We start from the raw sequence: 26,657 nt of genomic DNA, 5'->3' as shown, positions 1-26,657 counted from the left end.
GATTTAAATAAATAAGTTGTTCCTTTACTTTTTGTGATTCTTTAAATACTATTATAATTTATAAATTGCAAATAATTTTCTGTGATATTTACCCTTTCTAATAAAACTGGCGAATAAAACAAAGAAACACCTGTGTTTTCTTTCTTTTTCTAAAATTTCTAATACCGGTATTAAGATCTAAAAAATACCGAATACCGGTATTGTAATTTTGCTCCGGTATTGCAATCCCTAAATGGGTGTCTATAAGTAGTAACCAGCTTAATAATCGATATGTTATATGAGAACTATTTGCCAACAGAACAAAGTTAATTTTATTAAGCTGGCATAGAAAAAATCTTGTATTTATCAACCAACAGTATTAAATGGAGAAATAAAATCAATAAAGATTTCTAGATTGTTATATATTATTATTACAATGTACATGTGTATCATTACAAATAATTAATATTAAATTCATTATTAAATAAGTTTTGACATCTTAATTCCATTTGTGATTATATACAATATAATAATAATTACGACAGATTAATTTAATGATATTTGAAATTTGTGCACTTAAATAAACATCAGTACATTAAAAAATGCCAGCGTCCTGGCATAGGGGTAGCGCGTCTTCCCCGTGCTCTGGGCGTCCCGGTTCGGGCATGGTTGTTCTTATGTGTTCTATCTGTGAGGTGTGTGAATGTGCCCCCCCTCCTCCACGCCTGTAAAAAGGGGTTGTGCAGGCGAATGTGAAGCATGAAGTCGTACTCTTGACCCTGGTTGGCGCTACTGAAAAAACAAGACACGCTCACTCAGCTTAAATCGCTGACAGATCTGTCAGCGGGCTTGTAAAGTGCCATAAGTAAGGACAACAACATTCAAACACAAATCGCCTTTTTCTTGTTAGAAATTATTTAGTTTATTATCCATAAATTATCAAGATAAATAATTTTTCAGGATGTTTATAACATTAAATAGTTAAATCTTACAAAGTATTTATTGCGAAATAAAGTTCCCATTTTTCTGATATTTGTTACATTCTGAAAGTGCCATTATATGAGCTGACAGGTAAAATTTTTAATTTCATAAATTTTTTTTTCCATTGATGAATTTTTTTAAATATATTCTTTAATTCAACAATGTAGAGAACGATATTTGTTTCAAGGAATGCATGATCAACAGAATTTCAGTGCTAAATAAAAAGTTGTCGATATTTTGAAATTTGTGAATGCGGCCCTAAATGTACCGTTTTAGGGGCAATACAAAAAACTTAATGCAACGATAAAATTACTCGTAGGGAGAAGGTGAAATTTTGCATGTTCCCATAAAATGGTCTTGTCCTTCGATTTATGTTGCAATTTAAAAATTGTTAAACTGTAATTTTATAATTTTTTTTCACTTATTAAAAATTACTTTTCATATAAAACAAATTATATATGTGGGGCCAAGCAATATCAAGTCCAGATGATATTTCAGAATTTAATGAATGACAGTAAAATTAGGTTAATGATGGGCAAATGATGATGACTAATTTACAGGATGGAGTGGATAATCAAATTCAGCGCTAACATCTTCGTCTTTTAACAATACGCCGTAATCATCTCGCCTTTGACACACAACTGGAGAATTGCATAATCCAAAAGTGACTTGAAGAAATTGATATTGACCTTCATGAATGACGAATGAAGTATATATATATTTTTTTTACTATCTTTGTTTACATCAACATGGAAGAATGCATTCTTAAGATCGGCTGTACTAAAGACGCGAGATCCTTGCAGCTCGATTAATGGAAGGTGAAATCTATCCTTAAAAATCGACTTCATTTAATTTCCTATAATCGATGAAAACTCGAGGGGTTCCATTTTTCTTTTTGGCGATTACCAATGGGCTACTATATTCTGAAGAACATAATTCTACAATCCCTTGTTCCAACCATTCAGTTACTTGAGTTTGGACATTTTTTTTTTTCCTCTGAAAATGGTAATCTACGAAACTGACGAGATATAGGTTCATTAGTTTTTACCGAAATGTTTAATTCAACACCTGTTGTTTTAGCTTTATGTGGTATGTAATTTAAAATTGATTGTCGCATCCTATCTTTAAAAATATATGGAACGTCAGGTTCAATATTTAGTTCAACTTCGTCAGGAATTACATCAATTGGTAGGGCGGATAATGTGTTGATTTCCTCTACACACTGAAGTTTTTCTTTAATTAAGATTCCATTTTCATTAATTACCGTTTTAACTTGTATCAATACATTCATATCAATAATCACATCATAAGACATAACATCATTTTCTACAACACATATATCTGCATTACACTTCAAACCATCAATTTGAATATCCCCCTTAAAATAGCCTAATGGGTTTAATTTGCATTTACCAATTCCACTTAAAGTGAGATTCAATGGGTACAATTCACACACTAATTTACGAAGCAATGTCACTTGGCTACCAATAACGATAAATGAATTAACGCTTATATTTTCAATCATCATTTTATTATCAAGCCTTGGTTTCAAATTAATCTCCAAGGTAGCTTTATTTCAACACATTCTGATGCTTTATAACTGAAGGCTCCACATCAAAATCATATCTTTGTAGATCAAATTATATCTACAAAATCGTGAGATATGTTTTGGGTCTCCGAAATTAAAACAGATTTTATTCTTGCGACTTTCAAAATTATTATATTTTGTTCTTTCAGCTCCACCAGTAAATTTGATTTTATTTACACTTCCGTTTTTAGAGTTAAATCTATCATGCTCCTGTTTTGGTTTTAATTCATCTAAAGTATTAAATCTAGTATTAAAATTATATCTTGTTTTGGTTTTGTTGAAAGCACCTTTACTTTTTGCATAGTCACTTTAATAACATAATACAGTAAAGCGGCATCTTTCCCAGAGCTACATAACACTTTCATTTTTAGAAAATATTCTGGTGCGGATTCAGAATCCCTCATTTTTATTTTACTTCAAAGTTCATGCAAATTAGCTGAATTTATTTAAAAAGAAAATTCATCAATTAATGCTTGTTTCAAATTTTACCACGAATTAATTTCTGCTTCCGTTTTTACAAAAATTGCGGCTGTCCCACCGAGAGACCTGTTAGCGAAAATAAATTTTTGTTGGTCTGACAGACTAAACAATTGGGAAATGTTTCAGAAGTGATTTATCCAATTAGCTATATTTTCTTTCGGTTCTGCGTTAAATTTAGAAATGGTACTTTCGATATCTGAATATTTTATACCAATATTATGAATGACAGAGCTTCTATAATCATTATCAAATTGCATACCATAAATCTTATTTACACTTTCTCATTGAACGGATGAATCGCTTTTGCTATTTTTTTCTTCGCCGTTATTAGCTGTAGACTGTTCATCGATGTTTGAGTAATCAGACACCAAGTCTGCGCAACACCTCCTAAAATACAAAGTCTTAGCTCTTACTGGAATGACGCACGATGAGTCATAGGAGGAAGTCTGACGAGTAGCAGGTGGCTGCGAGATAAGGATTCAAGGTCGCAAAGAAAGGAAAGAATTCTTTTGGATACTTCTGGCTTCAAACCATCAAATGGGATATTTTATATATTACATATCGAAATGATTTCGTTCAGCAAAAATGAATCATTCACGCTTTGCTACTTCTTTTCAAATTCGTTACTATTGGTTGCAAAATCAAAACCAATAAATTCTCGTATCCTCTTTCAGACCTAAACTAATAAAATCTGATTTTCGGGATTAATTATTGATGTAGTTTTAAAATTTGAATGAAAAAATGGGTGTTGCCATTGGAAATTTTGAATTTTGCTCCTATTTCAACATAGAGTGGCTCTTTACAAAATTTTTAATTCAATATCTGTAAGAGAATATTAAGCCCTTTCAAACGACTCTTTTTTTTTATTATGTACAATAAACAATGCCAGAATATATATATATATTTTCTCCTGCGACTGTACTTACAGATTCCACTGCATAATAGAATGCAAAGTCCTACTGAAAAATGCAATTTCCAACACCTTTGAAATAATCACGAATAACTGGCTTTAGATTCTCCCCCAAAATCTTGGTATAAGCGGATGCATTCACAATTCAAATTATAAATTTTAAACGTCTGACCCCTTTGCTGGATATGCATCTCTAGACAATTTGGTTGGCTGGGAATTTTACAGTAGGCGATATGCAGTTTGGATGTAAACTTTGCTTTTAGTCTCCTAACATACCGATCTGTGTAGTCCGATCTATGCAGGCTGAATCTAGATTCACCCGAAAAAATTACCGAATCCCATTGAGCCTTCGTCTGGGAGACATGCTCTTTTGCTCAAAAAAAAAGTCGCTTCTGGTTGTTTTTTTTAAGTGAAAGTTTTTTTGGGTGTGTGTGGCACATGCATATAGACCACATTCGAGAAAGCGTCTTTGGACAGTTTGTGTACTTAGATTAACAATACGTACTCGAAACTATCAATAGATCATTTCTTTTAGTGATCATTCATGTCGAATATCCTTCTTTAGTTTAAGCAAATATCGCACATTTTTTTCCTTTGCGTCAATTGAATATAAGGAGTTATCTTTCCATCGCTTGAAGAATGAGATAGCAACCGTTTTCGCCACACAATTTTTAGAAATCAGATGACTCAATATTTCGAAAAGGCCGTATACAATGCAATAGGAATGTGGAGTGATATCGTATCTCGTTTTGCAAGATAATTTAACATATTTTTTTTTTGGGGGGGGGGGAATAAAATATTTCGTTTATAAAAAAAATTCTAGGTGATGCAGATTTTTTTTCTCCCACTACTATAATTTTTTAATGTTGTGTTTTAGATAAATTCATTTGTACGTGTTCATGGTTTTTTTTTTCTTTTCTTTCAATTCGAATTTCGTTGCTTATTGAATTTTCAGCTAGTCGATTTCACATCAACTACAGAATTTAATTTAATATTGTTCCACATGTAGAAAGAGCTTTAACTGAAATTTTGATATGGTTAAGGAAAAGTATTGCAATGGTCAAACAGTAAGATAGCAAGAGCCTGTCGTCCCCGTGGCATAATATTCTTTTCATTCCCAACTGTCGGTGATTTAGCAAATGTAAATAGCGCCCGGAGCATGACAATACGTTTCGCCTATTCAAGATATTTCGCTTTCGACAGTGATATCAACGGCCTAATGTTTCTCCCCCTGTTACCCATGGTGTCTACAACTCTCTTGCCGTATGATTGCTACACAATAGAGGCCGAAGCTTAATTTTCTGATAGGAAACTATTTACAGAAAGCCGTAAAGCCAGTCAGAAGAAAATTGTAAAATTGTATCAAATTACCATTTAATGAAGAATCTCGCAAAAAAAAAAAAAAAAGGGCAATTTAACCACCACCAAAATAAATAATTTTTTTTTAATAATTAAAAGTATACCAATTTTTTGCGTTTTAATAAATAACTATTATTTTGAAAGAAAAACTTTCAATTGGAAAGTTGTAAGCATTAAAAAGACCTATAAAATTAGTTGTCTAACGTTAAGATAGTTTTAGATCAAATACAATGCTCTAAAAATGATTTTTTAAAAAAATCAATTTTTTGATAACCCATACGATTAAGAAGTTTGGTTCCAAATTTTCTATCTGACATCGAAATAGTTTTAAAAATATTTAAAGTGTTGAGTTTTTATCATGAATTGTAATATTAAAAAGGGCTAGAAAATTAGTTGTCTAACGTTACGATAGTTTTAGTTTAGTTAAATAGATAGTTAAGTTGCAAGCTTAAGCTTTATTAAAGATAAAGCTTTTATTTGAGGTGGACCGAATTCAAATATTACGTCCTTTCGAAGTAAATCGTTCAGATGTCTAGCTATTAAAGCATTATCTTTAATGTACTTCCGAAAATATCCCGTTAAACCCAAGATACTTTGGATTTGTTTTACATTATGTGGTCGAGGAAAATTTAGTACTGCTCAAATTTTTTCAGTTAATGGCCCAATTTGTCCATTTTCGATGACTTGACCAAGAAAGTTAATTTTTTCTTTCAGAAACTGACATTTTTTAAGATTTAACTGTGGACCAAATTCAGAGGCTGTGTGTAAGACGCGTTCCAATTTTTGAATTCCTTCAGAAATAGTTTGGGAGGAGATGATAATATCATCCAAGTAAACAATTAAAGTTCCGTCATTTATTAATTCTTGAAAAATTACTTAAATATAACGTTGAAACATAGCAGGTGCATTCTTAAGTTCGAAACAACATTTTTTAAACTGAAATAATCCTTCATGGCTAATAAAAGCCGTGTACTTGCAGCTGCCTGGAGCCAAATCAATATGAAAGTAAGTATTTTTGAGATCTAATGTGTAGAAAATTTTCCTGAGTGTAACTTATCAAAAATATTTTTTATGTTTGGTAGAGGAAAGTTATCTTTTATTTTTCAAAGAACGGAAATTAATACACAGTTTGTGTTCGCGATTTTTACGTTTCACTAAGACTATTGGAGACGCATAATCAATATAGCTTTTTTCAATAATACCATAGGCAGGCCATTCCTCGATTTGTTTTGCTACTTTTTGTTTTTCTATGGGAGCAAGTCTACGACCCGGTGATGTCACAGGGATGTCATCAGTTAAAATAATAAACATTTGCGAATCTGTAGTATGGATTTTATTTGTAGAGTAATGTGAAATTAAATTAATTTCATGACCTTTCATATTTTTATCAGATAAATAACCTATATCAAGAACATTTTCAGAATAAACATATAAAACATTTGTACATACTTCCTACACTAACCATTCAGAATTTACATCAGAAAAACTCTTTTCAAAACAAGTATCATTTATTAAATTAACATCAACAAATTTATCCTTATTCAAAGGTATATCATCACTTTAAAAAAAATTCAGTCGGCGTTCCTACTCGAACAAGTAATACTTTTATTTTCATTTGAATTATCATCATTTTTTATACAACAAGCAGAATGCGAAGAAATATGTTTTGTTTCTTTTTTATTCTCACGGATTTATTCATTCGATTCAACAGAAGGAATTATGCAACGCTGGTATTCTTTTTCACTTGATGACTCACGCTCGGATTTATTTTCAGAAACGGATTCCGTTGTAGGATTTTTAATGCAAAAAGTATTTTTAAGATCTAAATAGCTATTAACTGGTATAATACATTCAAAAGAAATAGTATCTGCAGCTGCTAGAACTGTTTTCGCTTCTGATTTTTTTTTATTTTTTTTTTTTATCAATATGACTAATATCTATCGACACTAACGGAAGACTGACAATTGAACAGTTCGCTAATTTAATTTTTGTGCTACAGCCAACGTAATTTAATTTCTTTACATAATTAGGGTTAATAAACATTAACACGCTTCTGCTATCAACCAAAGCTTTAATAGGAACGTCGTTTACAATAATATCTACGTATTCCAACTCAGCCATTATTAACTCTAGTGGAATTTCATTTGATCTAAACATGGAATTTACCGGATTTGAGTTATGGAATCTTCACTGATTGTTATGTTGTCTAGCATCAACATTTTGGAGACATAATCTTATTAAATGGATGTAAAATTACATTTACAACAAGTTTTCCTATCAATATTTCCATCGTGTACATGATCGTTATTTTGGCTGGCGACCTTGAACGGTGTAGTCATGTGTGTTTTCTGTTCTCTTCCCAAAACAAACTTTTGTTTCTTGCACGGAAGTAAATGTCTATTTCTTTTCCTAACGTCAGTGGTTTTAACCAGACTGAGCCTTGTCTGATCAAAATGTTTTCGGATGTGTCCTTATCAAGAGTGCTGGTTAATTTATCGGTTACAATTAGTTCACAAAAACTTTTACTTTTCTTAGTGCTAAATAATATTCTAAATTCGCTTTTAATCTTGAGACAAATTGCACATGATTTTCTCCATGGTTGGAATTCTCTTAACACTATTTTAATTTCGTCATAATATTTTATTTCGCGTATAACAAAACATGGCATTTCTTGTCTAACAAATTTAGAAGGATTCGGCTTTGTGTTTTGTTTCGAAAGCACTTTCCCAAATATTGAAAAACAAACTGAAATTTTCTGATTTAGTTGGTATCGACATTGTCAATGTGCGGGTGCTTTTAATTATTTGCTCGATGGACTCCGCATGACTTTCTGAAGGAGGTCCGTTAGGACTACTTATTCCGGTCGCTTGAACGTTTCTCATACTGTCTTCATGAGCTAAAGTTAGTTTTAATTTTTCTAATTCAAACTGTCTTTCCTTTTCTGCCTCTATTTTTTCGCGTTCCTCTACAATTGAGATGATAATGTCTAACAAATTCCAAATCATTCTTTAGCCACTTGGCTATTTTCTGTAATTTGTGTTTTCCGGAACTACCTCACCTATTGCTTGAGCGACAATAATTAAATTTGTCTTTTTTGTATTTCTAAACATTTTGAATATGTCTATATTTTTCTTAATAACAAATGCTAATATAATAACGATGCTAATATTTCTTCAAAACAAAAATTCCTAAAATACACACATTAAACAGTTTCTGTTTCTTGAAAAAGTTATTCTCAAGTATACAAATCTTAAAATAAATGCTTGCAAGATTCTTTATTCAAAATGATATAGAAAATTCTCCTACCTGTTCTTCTTCAATCATATCCATTGAGAGAATTTTCTGCAGGAACTTCACAATTCACCGACCACTGCCGAAACGAAGATTTTCTTGAAAAATTTTGCCAGTCACTGTCGAACCGAAGACTTTTGACGAAAGCTAATAGTCAAATTTCCGGATCGAAGATTATTTTTCTATTACCGCGGTCATTGCATCCGGGACCGAGCCCCCATATGTAGAGACATGTAACTCTGGCCTCTACTAACCGGAATATATATCAAATCAAGTATCTCTCATGGAGCACTAGGGGAAAGCCCGGTTGAGATTAATACTTAGAGATGGATCATATTACAAGAATCACACACTATATGATAACAAATGAATTTAATGCAACGGCTCTGCCTTTTATTGGCCAGACAGGAGAATCGGGTAGATGGCGGACATTCGCGAGAAGTTGTAACTTTTTGTTGGCGATAATTTGCTAAACGTGACAACCTTCTTTATCATTTTCTAATATCCTAAAAGCAAAAAATTGATGCTTCAAAAGCGATAAATCGCCAATTTTCTGAAATGCATTCTGTGGCTTAAAACATTCAAACCAAAATCACATGTTCTTACATGATAAAGAAAAAAAATTTTAAAGAAATAAGTGTCAATGTTTAATTGAATGTTAACCATCCTAAATGATAATTGCTATGATTTGCCAATGGGAATTGATATTCATTTCTTCCAAAACTATCCATAAAAATAGTTTTTAAATTATATTAAAATTCAAAAAATTTACTTTTTAATTATGCCAATTTCTCTTCTGTACAATTTTTTAAAATATTATTTGGTACACAGACTTGGCATGAAGGATTGAAGAATAATAGCATGAAGATATTCAAACGTATTGATCAAAATATCCAATCATATTTTTACCAGTGTAAAAAGATTTCCCTAATTTCAAAAATTGAATGGTTCTTTCATAGAAGAAATCCCATGTTCTTTCATTATCATCGCCCTAACTACTCCACTATATGTTCTAACAAATCACTTAAAATTTGTATTTTTGATGTGAGGACGTTTACATTGCCAGTTACATAATCCCCCAAGTAATCTGAAAAAACTCTTTTTTCATTCTGAAATTCGTGACCTCTGACCTCTTGAAAACTAGCTTTTAACAAAAGAAGTTATCTTCATTTACTACTACTTATCATATAAAGGGCGACTTTTTCTTGCCTCCAGCTTCTATACTTAGAAGAGTATTTTTCAGAAACTGGTTGGAATAGTTTAGTTTAAATGCCCTTAAAAATATCCAATGAAGATTAACTTTGCTTGCGTAATTGTTAGTGAAAAATTACACTCATATATTTTTTAACTTTAACCTTACAATATGTGCTGTGTATTGATAATAAATAAAAAAATAAAAAAAACCTTATGTTTCTACGAGTGCATTTGGTATCTAATTTACAGTTCTGGATATTCCGGGGTATACAATCAACAGGCCTCAATAACAAAAGACGACTTTTATTAAACACGAAGACGACAAATACACAACCCAGGCGAACACAAGCAACACACAACAGCACATTACAACAAATAGAAGCCCACAAGTAGTAATCGGTAGCAATAACAGCCACAGCTCAATTCAGCAAACACTTGAGCTCCACACAACGCTTGTGCTTAGCCAGAGTGATACAAATATTCCACCATCTCTTTTCACGATTCTGTGATTCGGCTTCAGACTGCCGACCTTTTATAGTCCTCGGAAGAGAAGGTTCTGGAACAATCAGGCATATCTCGGTTCCTAATGACTCGATCGCTAAAATTCTGGAAAATTCCAGTATTATCTATTTTGTCATCAACCCCTGAGATCACTGATTTGGCATCTGACTGGGCTGATTAAAAAGCGGTTTTTCCTGTGATTGAATTAACCGTGCTGAGAAGCAACATTACAAAGATAGTTTTCAAAAGTTATTCTTGTCAGCCCAGATTTTGCTTGTTTTTCGCTGTGTTCAGTAGAAAAGTTCTTCACATTCTTGAAATACCTTGTTTTTTTTTAAAAAAAAGTTGTCTATTTACAAATAGTGTTAATTTTTTTATCCCGTCTGAATAGGTGCACAGGAAAACAGTCAATCACGATAATTTCCCACCATGGCGGTTTTCATTATGTATTTCATTAATTCTACCAGGAAGAAGACTGAGAAGCAACAGTATCTCATCAGTATTGAAAATGTCTGTAGTAGAATATTATGGTAGCAAGGACAGTAATGCTCTTCAAATTTTTGAAAAGTAAAAAAAATGGAATAAATCTGAAAATTACCTCTGTGATTTTTTTTAAACTGACCTTGTGGAACATAATCTATTTCAATGCCTCAATATGCTCTTAATTTCAAGATAGAGTTTTAAAACATCATGCTTATTTTACTTATCTCTCACCAACATAATTCTATATTTATTGATTAGTAGATTCTTTTTTTTATTTTTTTATTCTTATCTTATATCAAATGATTTTAAGCAACAAAAGTTATCATCTGTCCATAGTGTGAAAGAATAAGCCTGGCTTAAAATGGATTTCAGTTAAATTCAAAACATGAGATTAATGCAATATAAAAATCTAAACGATAAAAATATTCTACAAGACACAATTTAATATATACAAAATTTACAAATGCATACAAAAATATAGATATATGCAGCAATAAAACTAATAACACATTAAAAAAATTAGGATACGTTGAAATTATACAACAGTATAACGTGTTATGGGTCCAGGACCTCTAATTTCTTTTACTTTCCCACAATGCCGTAAAATAGTCATTATATTAAGAGATGCCTTATCCAGCTTTATGTTTCCATAGTCCTTTAAGTCTTCTGTTGTACAGAAAAACAAACCTGTAGGAAAGACAGAATAATTTAACTCATTTCAAATAATTTTTCATTCAATGTATTTATGTAATTAATTATGCAGTTAAGTAAGTATCTTATCCTACTAAAGTCAAAGATATTAATTGAAACTAACACTTGAGTTCCACTCGGTGCAACAACGAATTTTTTTTTGATGTCGCAAGATCATATGGAATTTTATTTTCTGCCATCAGAAGTAAAGGGATCTATAATTATATTCCTGCTTGCAAATAATTTCAAGCTATGTATATATGACTTTTGTGATCATATGTACACATATATGTATGGTTCTGTGGTTTAATAGAAATGAAAAGTATTTCAATACTAAATATTTCATCTGCCATTAATGTGTACAACAAATCTATCAGTGATGTAAATTTAGAAGAGGAAGACAAAAATGATAATAACAAAAAATATTATTAAATAACTATATATATATATATATATGACATTTCACCTCACACTGCTGGATTTTGATTCAAAAATTGACTAAAACTGTCAAATGTCCCCATTGTGTCACAGTATTAATAAATCTAGTAATCTCTCTTTAATCTTACTTGTTGATCTCACAAAGGGAAAATGCAAGTATGAGGACTGGTTGTAACAGATAGAAGATAGAGGGTATTCAATTTATCTCTTTGAAAATGTATTGAAAGTATGTCATATTGTTGAAAAAGACATTTAGGTACATCAAGCATCTGGCAAGTTGCGAGTCAAAAGTATAATGAATAAGCTCATATTGTCTAGCTTACTCTTCTTAAGCTCAGGTACTTCACGAAGAAATATTTAATGCTTTAAACAAACATGCTTAAAATCAAAATCCATTAGATAATGATAAAATTTTCATCTTAGAATCCATTTTGTTTGAATATTTCAAGATACATTCAATGCCATATTAAATAAGTTCCAAACATAAAAAGTACAACAAAAAGTGTCATAGCATTAATACGAAAATTATTTTATTTCAAGGACAATAAATATTTGAATTTTAATATAGCTATCACTTCTTTGAGTAGGAATCTATTGTCCTTTTCAGTGCAATTCTCAATATTAATTAGAGTTTTAAAAATCAGCTACTGGAATTTATTTCCTTTTCAGGACAGTTCATAAACATTGTTTTAATTAATGTTCATAATTTGAATGAAAGCGTTTGCGTAATTTATGTCTGTATTGTTGATGTATTGTAAACTATAATTTATTTGGAGAACCTATAATTTTAAATCAAACATTATTTTCTCTTTGCTTTATTAAGAAGTAATTTATTGTGATAATTTGTGATGTTAATTTACTCAAACATAATTATCAAAAAGAAAACATTCTTAACTAAATTATGAGCTTCTCTTACCCCTAATGAAAATTTTCTTTTTGAGTGCAAAACAGGAAGTAAAAGTAGGAAAAATGTGAGTGGTATTTTTTTTTTTTTAATCTTCTTTTTATGATGTTTAAAGCAGCAAGATTTCCTGCTGTTTAATCTGGGTCATACCAAATATGCTGAATTTTCCTGTATTTTAGTTTAACAATCCATTCTTTTGTCTTAAATTTATATAAAAATTTAGAATATATACTATTTTCCAATAAATGTAAAATTTTGACAAAATAAGAACCAAGATCTTCAAATTCTACTTGCTGTTGTTTTTCAATACCTTAAGCCATTTTTTTTAATTCTATTATTTTATAAATAGACTGGAATGAAGAATACAAACATACCTTTATTACTTCTATTAGAATTTGTTTTAATAAATATCTATTGAACAGGGTTTGTAATTTTTATTTTTAAAGATGGTACTCACCTAAAAGTTTACAAAACTAATTTACAAGAATATATTAACAATTATGAACTAATTTTAATGTTATTAAAATTAACTGCCTAACATTAGATTTAATCTCAATACAAATAGATAAAAAATGACAAGGTATCTTTGACTGAGTTAGATTAACAAAAGATTTGTTAAATTTATTTTTAAAAATTATAGTATGACTGTTTATTAAAATTCTTAAGACGAACAATCTTCAGAATAAATTTTTAGAATTGTGGTAATCAAGAATTATCTCTTTTTCAAAAATAATTAAATAATTTGGGATCAATTCTTAAAAACATTTTTTCTTTTTAAATAAAGAATGAACTGATAAATAATACCAGAAAAGTTTTCTTAACACTTTTAATTTTTAAAAATATAACTATAATTATAATAAAATAAAAATATAATTAATAAAAAAATAACAAAATTGTATAAGTTTATAATATACAGTTAAGGATTCTATAATTTCCTATTTCTAATAACATTTACAGTATTATACAGACAGTATTTATATATACAGACAGTATTTAAAAAAAAGCCTTAGATCACTTTTATAACCTGTTCTTATAAATGGTGTCTGAGATAATGATAGAAAATATGTAAAATTAAAAGTTGTTTCTAGATAAATAAAAGAATTAAAATGTTTACTTAAAGACGGAAAATAGTTACTTTAATCAATGCAAAAAAATGAAGTACAAAAAGTAAAAATTATTTAAATCAATAAACTCGGCTATTGATGCTATGGAGAGGGGAAAAACATTTTCAAAATTTAGTGTGCTAAATTTCAAAGAATATCAAATTAAGGGGGGGGATTCTTTCAGGAAATATGTCAACCAAACACTGGGAAGTTGGAGGTTTTTGCATGAATTTTAGAGTCTGCCATGGCTCATAGCAGCCAACTCCCTCAATTATATCTCAATTTAATGGTAGAGACAAAAGAGAGAATTAGGTGTAGACAATAGAAAGAGACACTGATGAATTGCTATAGCACATCCCCTTCCATAAATGACATAGGAATACCACATTTGGCATTCAGGCCAAAATAATTTTTATTTAAGCATTATCAATGAAAATGATATTAGTATTATTTAGTGGAAGCAAAACATCGAAAACTTGAAAGATTTATTTGCAATTCATACATGCTTGAAGTTTCAAACTACTTCTTACATTCAAACTTTATTAGGGAAAAAAAAAAAAAAAAAAAAATGCAAATATTAAAATTTGTGTACCTGAAAAATTATTTGTAACAGCATTTTCTGATTTAAAGAGAATCAGTCAACACATTTCAAGGTGTTTAATAAGAAAACACACATGATAAATTGATAACTTCCTCAAGGAGATGAATATGCTAATCAAAACTCTATGAACTAGATGAATTATAACATATGATGATGGCTAACATACAGCCATATAATAAAAAATATACATTGTAGGGCAGTGGGGAGAACTGCATGAAAACTATATTAGCTATATTCTATTTCTAATAACAACTCCAAATTGAAGAAAATATACATAATGAAAAATTAACTTTATTCCTAGATATTTGCAACTTTTTTCAATGCTAAATTTTAATCTACATAATTCTTTAATTCCACCATTTAATTTTTTAAATCTATAATTTAATTACAGATATTTACCTTTTGTTTCTGCATTTTCCTGTGATTTTAATTTTTGCCATATTTTAAGTTGGGGTGGTTTAAGTTCTTTACGAGACATGAACAATAATTTGTATTTGCCCTCTAAAGCGTGATTGAATTCTTCAACAAATTTGTTTACCTGCTCATATTTGAAGCGACCTTTCAAGTACCTGAAATGTAAAGAAACAAATCAAGTAAAAAAAAAATGTATAAAATAAATAATAATAATGTTTTGTAATTTGCTAATATTTTAAAGGCACTATTGATACTGATATTCCTGTTTATAAAATAATCCCATTTGAAATTTGTCACTTAATTATAAATTATGAATTTTTGCACTGAAAAAATATAATTTTACTCCATATAGTGAATTTTTTTACAGTTCAGCATACATGAAAAAAAAAAAAAAGAAAGAAAAGAAAAGAAAATATAAGAAATAAGGGATAGTAAAATAGAGAATATGAATAAGTAAATAAGGGATAAGAATAGTAAAATATTTTTAATTAGTTAACAGAATTCAGGCCAGAACAGGACAGGTGGAACCAACAATAGCGATAAAGGTTAAGTTTTTTTAAGTGTTATTAAATAAATCTGTCACATTTTTTGACATATTTTCAGTAATTTTCTAAATTATCCCTATTAATAATAATAAAGATGAATTTGTGTGTTCGCATTATATAGGAAAAACCATTTGACCTACAGGTATGACATTTGGCATGTATACACTTTGAAGCATGAGAATGTGCACTTCAGAGTGATTTCTTTTCAATATTTTAATAAATTAAAAATTAGTATTTTGCTGTAATAACTCCCAAAAATTATTGCACAAAAATAAACTACACACTGTATCAAAATTTAAAAACTGTTTTTTTTTTAATGAGACTAATTTAATAGTCACAAAAATTTAAATTTTTCTTGTTTCATTTCATTATATTTAAATTTCAATCTGCATGAAAGCTTCAAGCATAGAAATCTCTGCATAAATTTAATAATAACAATAAAAAATATTTCAATATACACAAAATTCAAGTACTTTAAAAGAGAAATTGTAGTATATATATATATAAATTTAATAACTATATCTATTTTCAGCAACCAATCATTAATTCAACCTTGACAAATCAAAAATAGTTTTAAGGGTTATAAATTTTTGATACAAAAATATGAATTTTCTTTTTAAAATGTATGTCACTTTTTAATAAATTTTCAAAAGTAAAATTATACAATGCACAAATAAATAAAAATTATCAAAGTTATAAAAACTTATAATAACAAGAATGTTATTTACTGATTCTTTGATTTCTAACATAATTTCCAAGCAATATAAAAATTTCCTCAAAATTATTTTTAAAAAATCTTGAATAATATTGAATTTTAACATAAGATGAAATTTGAACAAAAGCAAATTTTTATAGCTAATTAATTTTTAATATAATATCGTTTAAAGAAATTTTCCAAGTGAAAAATAATTTATTTTACTAACAAAAAATATTTATGAGCTTATTATACTTAGGTTTCCAAGTTAAAAATCCAAAATCATACTTAGGAACATTTTCAAATTCTTGAACTGTTACAAATTTCATCCTTTCAACAGATCTCTTATTCTTTGCCAAAGCAGGATCATTTTTAGTAGATTTAACATTAGCATTACCATTTATCTCCCTGTAAAAATTGATACAATAATATAATTTCTGAATGAAGCAATATATTTCTAAATAAGAAAAATAAATGCATATTCATTAGTTTGACAATAATTGTGGGCAAACAGAAATAAGTATTGGTGCTAAATAACATCTTTCTAGTATCAAAATTCATATTACATTATCATTATTCATATTACATTCATATTAAATACAGCAATATTCTATAAGTAAGTTAAAAAAAAAATGTCATTTAACTCTTTAGTAGGCCATTCCCCCCCCCTCCCCCTCTAGAAATGATATCTGCAAATATTTTTATGGTTAAATATATATAATAAACTTTAAAAAATATGGTTGTTAATCTTTAATTCTTATGAGCATGCTATACTACCTTTTAATGTTTAAAAAGATAAAAACTTTAGGAGACTAAGTCTAAAAGAGAATGCAGATAAAATTCTGTAAAGCTCGCACTTTGTCCTTTTGATTCTATGCATGTTTTAAAAATTAAATCACTATGGCACTAAAGCTCCAAAAATTCAAATAATGCTTAATTACCTACCAAAACTTCTGAAAAGATTTTGAACCTGATAAACATATTAATTTAATTCTTAGCTACTTTGAACTCTTCACACTCTGCTGAATTGCAAGTTACATCATTCAAAACAATTGTTAAATTCTATCAAAACACAGTGAAACCTTGCTTAATGAATACAATTAATTCCTTAATCTCGCTCGCAATGCAAGTCATTCATTAAGGGAAAATAATTTCCCACAGTAATTCATGTTAAATAAAATGCATTCAATTAAAAAAAAAAAAAACTCAAATTTATAATAACTTATTAATAATGCATGTTTTTTTTTGTTTTTTTTGCAAGAAAATCATCTAAAGATATTTGTCTTTGGCTTCAAAAATTAGTGAAAATGTGAGACAGCATTATCGATAAATGAATTTGTAACATGTGTAGCTACACTGTTGCCTTATCAGGGTAAAGCTTCTTGACTTCCAATTCACTGATGAACAATCCATCAAAATAGATTAAACCTTTCTAAAATTCAATTTTTTTCATTGAATAATAATTGTTATGAAATTTTTTCATCTGTAGATTAGTCAAAGAAAGTTGAAATTGCATATTAGGCTTGAAAAAAATTCCAGTCCAACATTCAAGTCATTTACTTTGTTTTTAAAGAACCCACATTTACCCATAGAAAATTTTTTGAGTAATCTTGCAGTCTGAGATATTTCTTTGGAACAAGCTTGAAACTTTTTATCAAGAATTATCCCCATACATTTCAAAGACCAATTTTTAAAATTTATATTTTTAGACATCACTTCCTTTTTCTGTAACACAATTGAAGGTGTAAAAATATATTTCACTCTTTAAATGTGGAGTTCTTTTACTTCTGTAATGCATTAGTAAAAAAAATTATGAAACATATTTGGTGCTTCACATAAAACTCTTATGCTGAATGCTTTCACTTTTATCTTCATACATTTTATCAGCACGTTTCAATTCAGCAACCAAATTGTGAAATGAATTGTTTAACCATTTCAAATTTTAGGAGAAATGAGACAGAGAAAATTGGGATGGGGCAAAGCATAATGAAAAGAGCATATATACAGCTTCTAAAACAGACCAAATTAAATGTCTATAAAATTTTGAAACTTCTTGCATATAAAAGTCTTAGTAAAGCATTTGAGTTCCATAGGTGACTAGTCTGAAATAAAAAAATGAAAAACAATAGGAAACAGTTATGGAATCAGAAAATAATAATCATTATTGCTTTTGAATTCCCATTGTGAAAAGTTAATACTTAAAAATGCATAATTTATAATGAAAAAATAATCTAACTAACAAACATACAAAAAAAAAAAGAAGACATTAGAATTTTTTTAAACACTTTATTCAAAAAACAACTAAATCTAAAAATAATGAAGTTCGTTTTAGAATTTTTTTCTCTTGTTTTAGGAATTCATTTTAAATTATTAAAAAGTAACATTCAATTTAAAAAAAAAATTTTTTTTTGATTAATATTTTTTTAAATTATATTTAGCCACACAACTTACTTCTGGACAACTGGTACCGATGATTTAAAAATCGCAGGAAAATTTTCTTCCATATGATCTAATCTATTTTTTAACTTTTCAAGTTTCTTCACAAGGTTCTGATTAAATAGAAATAATAATAAACATTATACTAAAATTTAAAAACATTTTGTAATATAATAGAAGATAAAGCAATAAAAATGAATAATGCTGAAAGATTATGAGAACTCTAAAATTAAATTCTTAAATAAAATTTCAAGTAAAAAACTTTACACAAATATCCAATAATAATTGCCTAGAAACAAAAATTTGTCTATAGACATAAAATTGTCATAAAATCTAAAAATTATTTCAAGTAAAAGGAGGGGAGAGACCAAAACATACTACATTAGCATTAAAAGTCTAACTACATTGATTAAATGATAAATTAAGGGAAAAAATCTATCTTCATAGGAAAGTACAAAGATTTCAAAATAAAAATGAATAATATATTACAGAAGTTTCACAAATCTGTATTAAATAAGAAATAATAATTGTTACTATTTGTATATTCATAATGAAAAATTGAGAATTTTCTAAATTATTTCCTTTTTAAAATTTATGCCATCAATGAATTTTTTTTCTTTTTTAGAGAAGAAAGCAACATCTTTAAATTAGAGTTCCAATTTTTTTCACTGACAGCACCTAAAAAAAGCAAAAATTCACTTTGTAAATATTTTGAAAAAGCAATGATTTGAAATACCCAAATAATATTAAATTTTTCAAAGTTAATTTTACTATAAGCATGAAGAGTTTCAATGGTATTTTTAAAAACATGCCTGCTTATAATATGTGAGCTTACTAAAAAAAAAAAAAAAAAAAAAAAAAAAAAAATCTATTACTGACATTTGCCGCTAATACTTTAATGAAAAAAAATCTTTTGATAAATCAGATAAACATTTAAGTAAAATAAATGGACTAATTAAATAAATTAAACCAATGGTTTCTGAAAAGATAAAATATTTGAATTAAAATAACACTTTGAAATTATAGTACAAACTCAGAATTGCACAGATAAGATTATAATGAACTCTTTTCCTTTCATTCAAGAAGGCTAATAAAATCTACTATTCTTAATTTTTGTTAATCTTATTATTTACCTTTGCTATTAATATTTGTTAAGTTTATTAAAAAAAATTTCTTAGTTATTATTTAAAAAAATAACTTCCAAATACAGAAATGTACAGAATGAGAATCTAGTACAGAATGAGAATCTAGTACAGAATGAGAACTAAATAGAATTAGATAAAACTATATAAATGTTCTTCTTAATGATTGTCAAAGATAGGCTTTCTAAAGCACTTTAGAAATATTTCTTAAATTTTTGACATCTCTTTCCTGTTTACAAAATTTCTTATTTATCTTCAACATTGAACATGATCATTAGAATAAACTGGAATTGAAATTTCTTTATACACATTCAAAAAATTTGATTTACGGAAAAATAATATTTTTAATATTTAATATCAAAGTAATATTTCTGTAATCAGGTAGCTATCAGACAAGAAGCTTATTCTTTATTACAGAACATTATACGTAAAATTAGATTAAATTTCATTGCAAAATTAAATTCAAAATCTGAGTAGCAATTGTTTATGTCATGTCAAGGTCACTGACCTCAGTAAAAGCTTCTGCTTTTCTGACTTTTGGAAAGGTTGGATTAAAGAGGCTATTATATTAATAAATAATATGTGGCTAACAACTAAACGATAAAAGTTTGATTAGATAATTTTAAGTATAATTAAAAAATCTTTATACTGTAAAAAATAATTTCAATCAGTAGGTAATTTTAATAAACAGAACACATTGATTTGATAAGAGATGTATAATAAAAAAGTGTGAAAATATGCAATACAGATGAATTTAACTAAAACCTTTTTCTGAAATTACAGTTTTAACTTCAAATTAGTCAAAATTAATTTTACTATTATTCTCATAAGTAAAAACACAAAAGAAATCTGAATGATCACTTAGTTCAAATGAGTTAAGTTTGACTACAACAAAATTCAAACAGCACTAAATAAAATAAAGAAAATCTGGTACCTTTTCTTAATAAAACATTGATTCAAACTTCTCTTAAAATAACTTTGATCAAATATGTGATAAAGCAGTTCATCAAGAAACTATTATACATTGCTTCTGATTCATAACAGTTTGATAGTTTTAAATTTATAAAAACAGAACTCATTATTAGAAGAAAAAATACTGCATATTATTTACAATAGAGAGAAATTTTTAGATCTGGAGAATTACAACAGAAATCTCTAATCCAGTTCCATTTTTTTTTTCTCCTTAATGGAACAGATAATGACAAAAATGAAATGTGTATTAAGTTATTTGCATTTCATGCTTATCAATGCTATAAATCAATATTAGGTATTATCAAAACATCCTAGGTACATATAGCTCATACAAATTCAATTAAATTTAAATGCACCAGGAAAATTTTTTTTCCTCAAGTCCTTTGACATAATTTAAAAATATTTTTATAATTTTAATTATGCTAGATCAAGCTTTGAAAAAATTTATAATTTAATAACTGAATTGTTTTCATTATTTAAATGTATTTATTTTACAAAGTACTTTATCCAAAAACCAATTCAAAACTTTAAAAAAAGTTTTAATTTATTATATGTAAATTGCACAGTTTATCTTGAACTCTTCTTGCACAGAAGTAGTATCCAGAGTTATGTATAGCATTTAATTATTACATTAACTTTTTTTTTATTAAGATAATCATTTTCAAAATTATTATTAATATCACTTCAGTAAAAGGTTATCATACTATTCATCAAACCATCCAATTTTATGAAGATGAAACATTACTGCCATTTTTCCTTTCACTTCCTATTTTTTAATTTAATACCGATTCCTTAATAAAAAATTTATATTGCAGTCCAGACAGTTACAAATTAGCAAAGTCAAATTTAAACGATGATTGATAAATTATAGTAAAAAGTGTGTTAATCAATATTAATGAAATATATTATGTTTATATAGTGAAAATAAGTCAGACGTTATTTCATAATAATTAAAAAAAAAAAACACACATTATTCTGAGGTTATCCTGTAAAATTGATTGGAAACCTCATTATCCTCTTTCACCAAATTTTTTCATGATTACAGACAAAATAAATAAATAAAAGTAGGTAATTTTAATGATCGGTAGACACATTGCATTCGAAAAGCATACACAAGTGAAAACATATACAGAAATATGTTATCTTTCAGATCATAAGTCAATTATATCAAACAATGTGAAACGAAAACTACAATACTAAAAATTTCAATGTAGAAAACCACCTGTAGTTGAACAACTTTTTCATTTCCAGACTTAATTATGTCTCTTAATTCTTTAAACTGTTCTTTCAAATCTCTGATTTCCACATTAAGAGATTTAAAAAAAATTGCTGAATCCTTATCCATATCTTTAAGTTCCAAACATTCACGAACCAGTGAAATCTTTTTGGAAAATTCCTGGTCCAGTTCTTCCACGCTAAAGCAATTATCAAGTAAACTATTCATCTTTCGGTTATTAGAAAAAGCAAGAAATTAATAACTATATGAAAACATTAAATTAACATGTTCAATAATAAACATTGAAACAAAAAACACGAACTGATTTTGTTCTGATGATTTCGTTTCCCGCGCCGGTTCTTCATTTCACTTTATTGTACTTCTGATAATTTTACGTGACGTTCAGCTGATGTTACCTGATTTAGGTTATAAATATAAATTATTTTTTTGTAAATTAAAACCAAAAAGAAAAAAGAAGATAATTTCTAATATTTGATAAACATGCTTGCAACAGCTATAATTGAAAGGGTCATTGATAAAGTCATTATGTCAAATGATGTATATGGCTTTTCGACTGTATGGCATTTATATAAAAAAAATTGTGTTAATATATTAATAATCTTCTATATTCCAATTAAAAATTAATTCATTTTAAAACTTAAACGATCCTTTCATTTCTAAGCATCATTAGTCTTCCCTCCCCTTTACCAGCTCCAAACAAGAATTCATTTAGTTTTAGCATGTTCAAGGCCCACTTACCAACCAGTAAAGCTGCGACCAGAAAAAAAGGGAAATTTAGATGTGCGGACAACAGTCTATGGAGACAAAACATCAGTGTATTTGTCGTTTTTTAAAAGTAAAATGTCTTGAAGTGGCGAAAAAATCATAACAAGTGCAACCTGAGTGCCAGTACTTTGACTACGTCTTTGCCACTTATTCGTCGGCCATTCTTCAATGGGATTGAATTTCGAAACTCAAACAAGCCTCAATAGCTCAATTATAATTCTATATGCAAATCGCGTCAAACCGGAATATACTGTTTACAAGAGGATTGGCTATTTTCTCTCTTGTCAGAGAACATATAAAGAAGAGATATTTACGGCCGTATTCACCAACCGTTGTTAAACATCAGCTGATGATTAAACGCTGATCAGCAGTCAAATCGGTATTCACCACACCAAATCGGTTGACGATTTCCCCCTGTTTTGCCCCATTTTTTGATTCACGGACTTCCGATGATCAAATTTGATCAACGGTTTTCCGCATGCGCAGTTCTCAAGAAGGACAACTGTTACATTAGTTTTCAAACAAACATGGAGGATTTAGATACATTGGAATTATTGCAGTTGATATCAGATTGGAGGTGAATAATTTACACTGACAGAGTTTCTGATGTGGATTTGTTAGATGAATGTGATTTTGTTTCCAATGCATTTTATCTTTGAGAAGGAGAAATTAAGCACCAATATCTTACGAAACAGTGCTATAACTACTGAAGAGAAATTGTGTATTGCCTTACGTTTTTTTGCTTCAGGAAGTCATCAACAAATAATTGGTGATTTCAGTCAAACTAGCCAGTCATCATGTTGCCTTTAAATGAAGTATCTAGATGTATAGCTGAAATGAGGCCAAGATTCATTTACCTACCAATTAATGAATCTGAGCGATTTGAGGTATGTTTACATTTATCCCTTTTACATCGTTCATATGGGAATCACTTTTTATTGTTATTATATCCGAGTTGATTTTTGATTATTATTTTCTGGAATTAAAATTAGAATCTGTCATTTGTATAATTCCGTGAACATTCAAATTTTTGAAGCAAAGGAATTATAATTAAAAGAATTTTCTAAACTTATTAATACCTTTTAGAAAACTCATCAAGTTTAGTACGATTATACTGTTTTTTGTCAATACTGTTTTACAGTTTTTTGTTCCTTAAAATGCTTCCATTAAAAACATTTTATTGCATATTTTCTATTTGGTAAATCTAATGACTTGCTAATAAAATAAGTTATTTCATATCTATACATATTCATATCATTTGTGTAGTCTTATAGTTTTTTAATTATGTTATTATAGCGATATAAGTTATTAAAAATTGATAATGTATGTATGTAATATTTTTTCAAATCATTTTTAATTAACTTTTAATATTACTTTTATAACTAGAATTCATCTGTAACAGTTTTTGCATTTGTTATGCTATAAGAAAATTTTCCTATTCTTTACATAGACAGTGTACATGTTAATCAATTTTAACCTTGCTCCTTATATTTTTCAATTTTGTAAATCTGTAAAAATATAATAAAGAATTCAAGTATTAAAGATTATTTGCAATATAAACTTAACATTTTAATTATGCTTTATTCCATATTGAAAAATCTTATTCTTCTACCCCTACCATTATACCACTGTATATCAAAGATTATGGCAGATTTTTGTATGAATAAAGCAAGAAGGGTTTTTGAGAAATAACCACCTAAATAATAAATATGTTTTTGTTGAACAAATAATATTTTAAGATTAGGAAAAAAAATATTCTTTCTGTAGAATATTTTCCAAAGTTATCTGAAATCACTTACAAATATTTTAGAATGCACATTTCTAGTGATTGAGAATAGAATATCTTATGTCTTTTTTTTATATATATAAAAAAGTTTTAAAAAGTACTGTATAAATGAATTCTAAATTTAGTTACAAAAAATGGAATTTTTGACTTATATCAAATATTATAATATTTAAAATATTTAATATTATAATCAAATAAATTATAATATTTGTGTTTATACTATCAATTTTTAAGTATGTCATGTAAGTATTATTGTTAAATTAGCAATTTTTTCATTAGTTATTTATAATATTATAATTAATTCTTATTTCACATTTTTCAGATTAAAGACTTGCAAAGATATGGAAGAAATAAGGAACAGCCTTCTCTTCCTGAAAAAAAAAAAAAAAAGCAACCAACGAAAAAATCTTTTTCATCTGTCTGGTGATGATTATACAGGATTGCTTTTTGTATTTTTGAAACTTTACTGTATGACTCATTTCCATGATTGTACACTGTTTTCACATGGGTATATAAGTTTTTTTTTTTTTTAGTAAATTGATTTTTTATGTTATTATTTATTTTATAGAAAAAGAATTATTGCAGTTTTTATTATGATTAATAATTAGAAATTTAAAGAAATTACTTTTGTTACTTATAAATTGTGTGATATAATAATGTACTTAGTCACTCAATATAGCTAATCTCTTTTACAATATCAGTTTACTTCAGCTTTAATCTTCAACAATGTGTATAAAATTAACATTTTTTTAAAGAAATCAAATTTTGACCTTTGTTATCTGCTGAAAATGATTCCCAATTTTTATTAATGTTTTCCTTCTCATTACATAACAAATTTTAACATTATTTCTAATGTATTCTCTACCTGATTATTTTTTGAATTTATCTGTATAGAAATGACTAAATAATTCCTTATTCCCATCTTTGAAAATCAAATGTATTTTTAATTTGATGTTCTTTTTATGATTTATAGAAAATGACATGCATGTATGGCTCATATCAGTGTAGTTATTTTTTAGTGGTTTTATGTGCTCATTATCTTATTACAATATGTATATGTATTAGAGAAATAAAAGGACACATATAGAAGAATTTTGTATTAAGAATCAGCATTAATGTTGCACCTCTATTGACACTTTCTTGTAATTCTTGCAGAAGAATTTTGAATTAATAATCAGCATGAATGTTATATTTTAAAGTACCTTTAATAGAACTTTGTTTTAATGCTTGTAGAATCTGTAACTTCTCTGTCAGAATTTTCTTTTGTAATTCATATATGTTACTTTTCGAGTCAAATTTGAATAAAATAGATTTTTGTATACAGAAGTCCTTTTTTAATTTTGCATATTTTAAGACATTCTGAGAAGTGTGTGAAAAACAAAGAAAATAGATTAATTGGGATTTGATAATTTTGGAATTTGAAAAACAAGTATAGATAATAACTTATCCGAGTTAATTCAAATTTCTACAAATTATGATGCAAATATAAAATTTTAAAAAAGAGGTTTTTATTTTAAAAATTCAACTTAACTTGACTGAAAGTTTAATGTAACCTATTAGAATAATATTTAAGATGATTTCAAGAAAAAAAATTTTGTGAAAAATTCTTTTACTTTTTTGAAACATTTCAATTTGGATCATCTTTCATCAAATTTAAATATAGAAAGAGATTCCTTGTTTAAATACACAAGATCCTGAGTTGAAAAATTTGACAATTAAACAAAGGAAATTATGCTGAGTTAGATGTTGTGCTCATAGGTTTATGATTTCAGGAAGTAATGATTGTCATGAAGATATGAATAATTAAAAACATCATTGGAAATTAATATAATAAAGTGACAGATATTATTCAAGTATGAGTAGAAACTAAATGTTAAAATATCAAAAAATTAATAACTTTTTTGGTACAAAATCCTGGGAATAAAAAAAGAAAAAGGCAAAAACTTGTTGAAACAAATGGAATTTCACATTTACTTGAAAGAATTAAAATATCATTACTAGTTTCTGACAGGCTAATCAAGTTAACCTGTGTTGCTTTTTGATTAAGTTTGAATCATCAAGCAGAAAGTGTTAAAAAATGTATTGTTAATTGTAGATGTTTTGCCACTCAATTTATTTGAACAAAAGTGAATGCTTATGATGTGCAAATTAATCATTTATTTCA

The 26,657-nt window shown here is 27.7% G+C and overlaps 1 protein-coding gene across 1 annotated transcript; it reads right to left on the bottom strand.

The window, feature by feature from the left end:
- Positions 1-11,189: 11,189 nt before the first annotated feature.
- Positions 11,190-22,266, bottom strand: LOC129957407 (spindle and kinetochore-associated protein 1-like). The gene is made up of 5 exons (XM_056069713.1): positions 21,928-22,266; positions 18,607-18,704; positions 16,444-16,563; positions 14,902-15,071; positions 11,190-11,453 (listed from the first exon to the last, which is right to left on the bottom strand). The coding sequence occupies exons 1-5, from the start codon at positions 22,147-22,149 to the stop codon at positions 11,302-11,304; spliced, it is 762 nt and encodes a 253-aa protein (XP_055925688.1). The 5' UTR covers positions 22,150-22,266; the 3' UTR covers positions 11,190-11,301.
- Between the last annotated feature and the right edge of the window lie 4,391 nt (positions 22,267-26,657).

Source organism: Argiope bruennichi, chromosome 11, assembly GCF_947563725.1.
Source record: "Argiope bruennichi chromosome 11, qqArgBrue1.1, whole genome shotgun sequence".
Classification (NCBI taxonomy): Eukaryota; Metazoa; Arthropoda; class Arachnida; order Araneae; family Araneidae; genus Argiope; species Argiope bruennichi.
The sequence above is the reverse complement of the archived record's forward strand: the minus strand, read 5'-3'. Positions and strand labels throughout refer to the sequence as shown.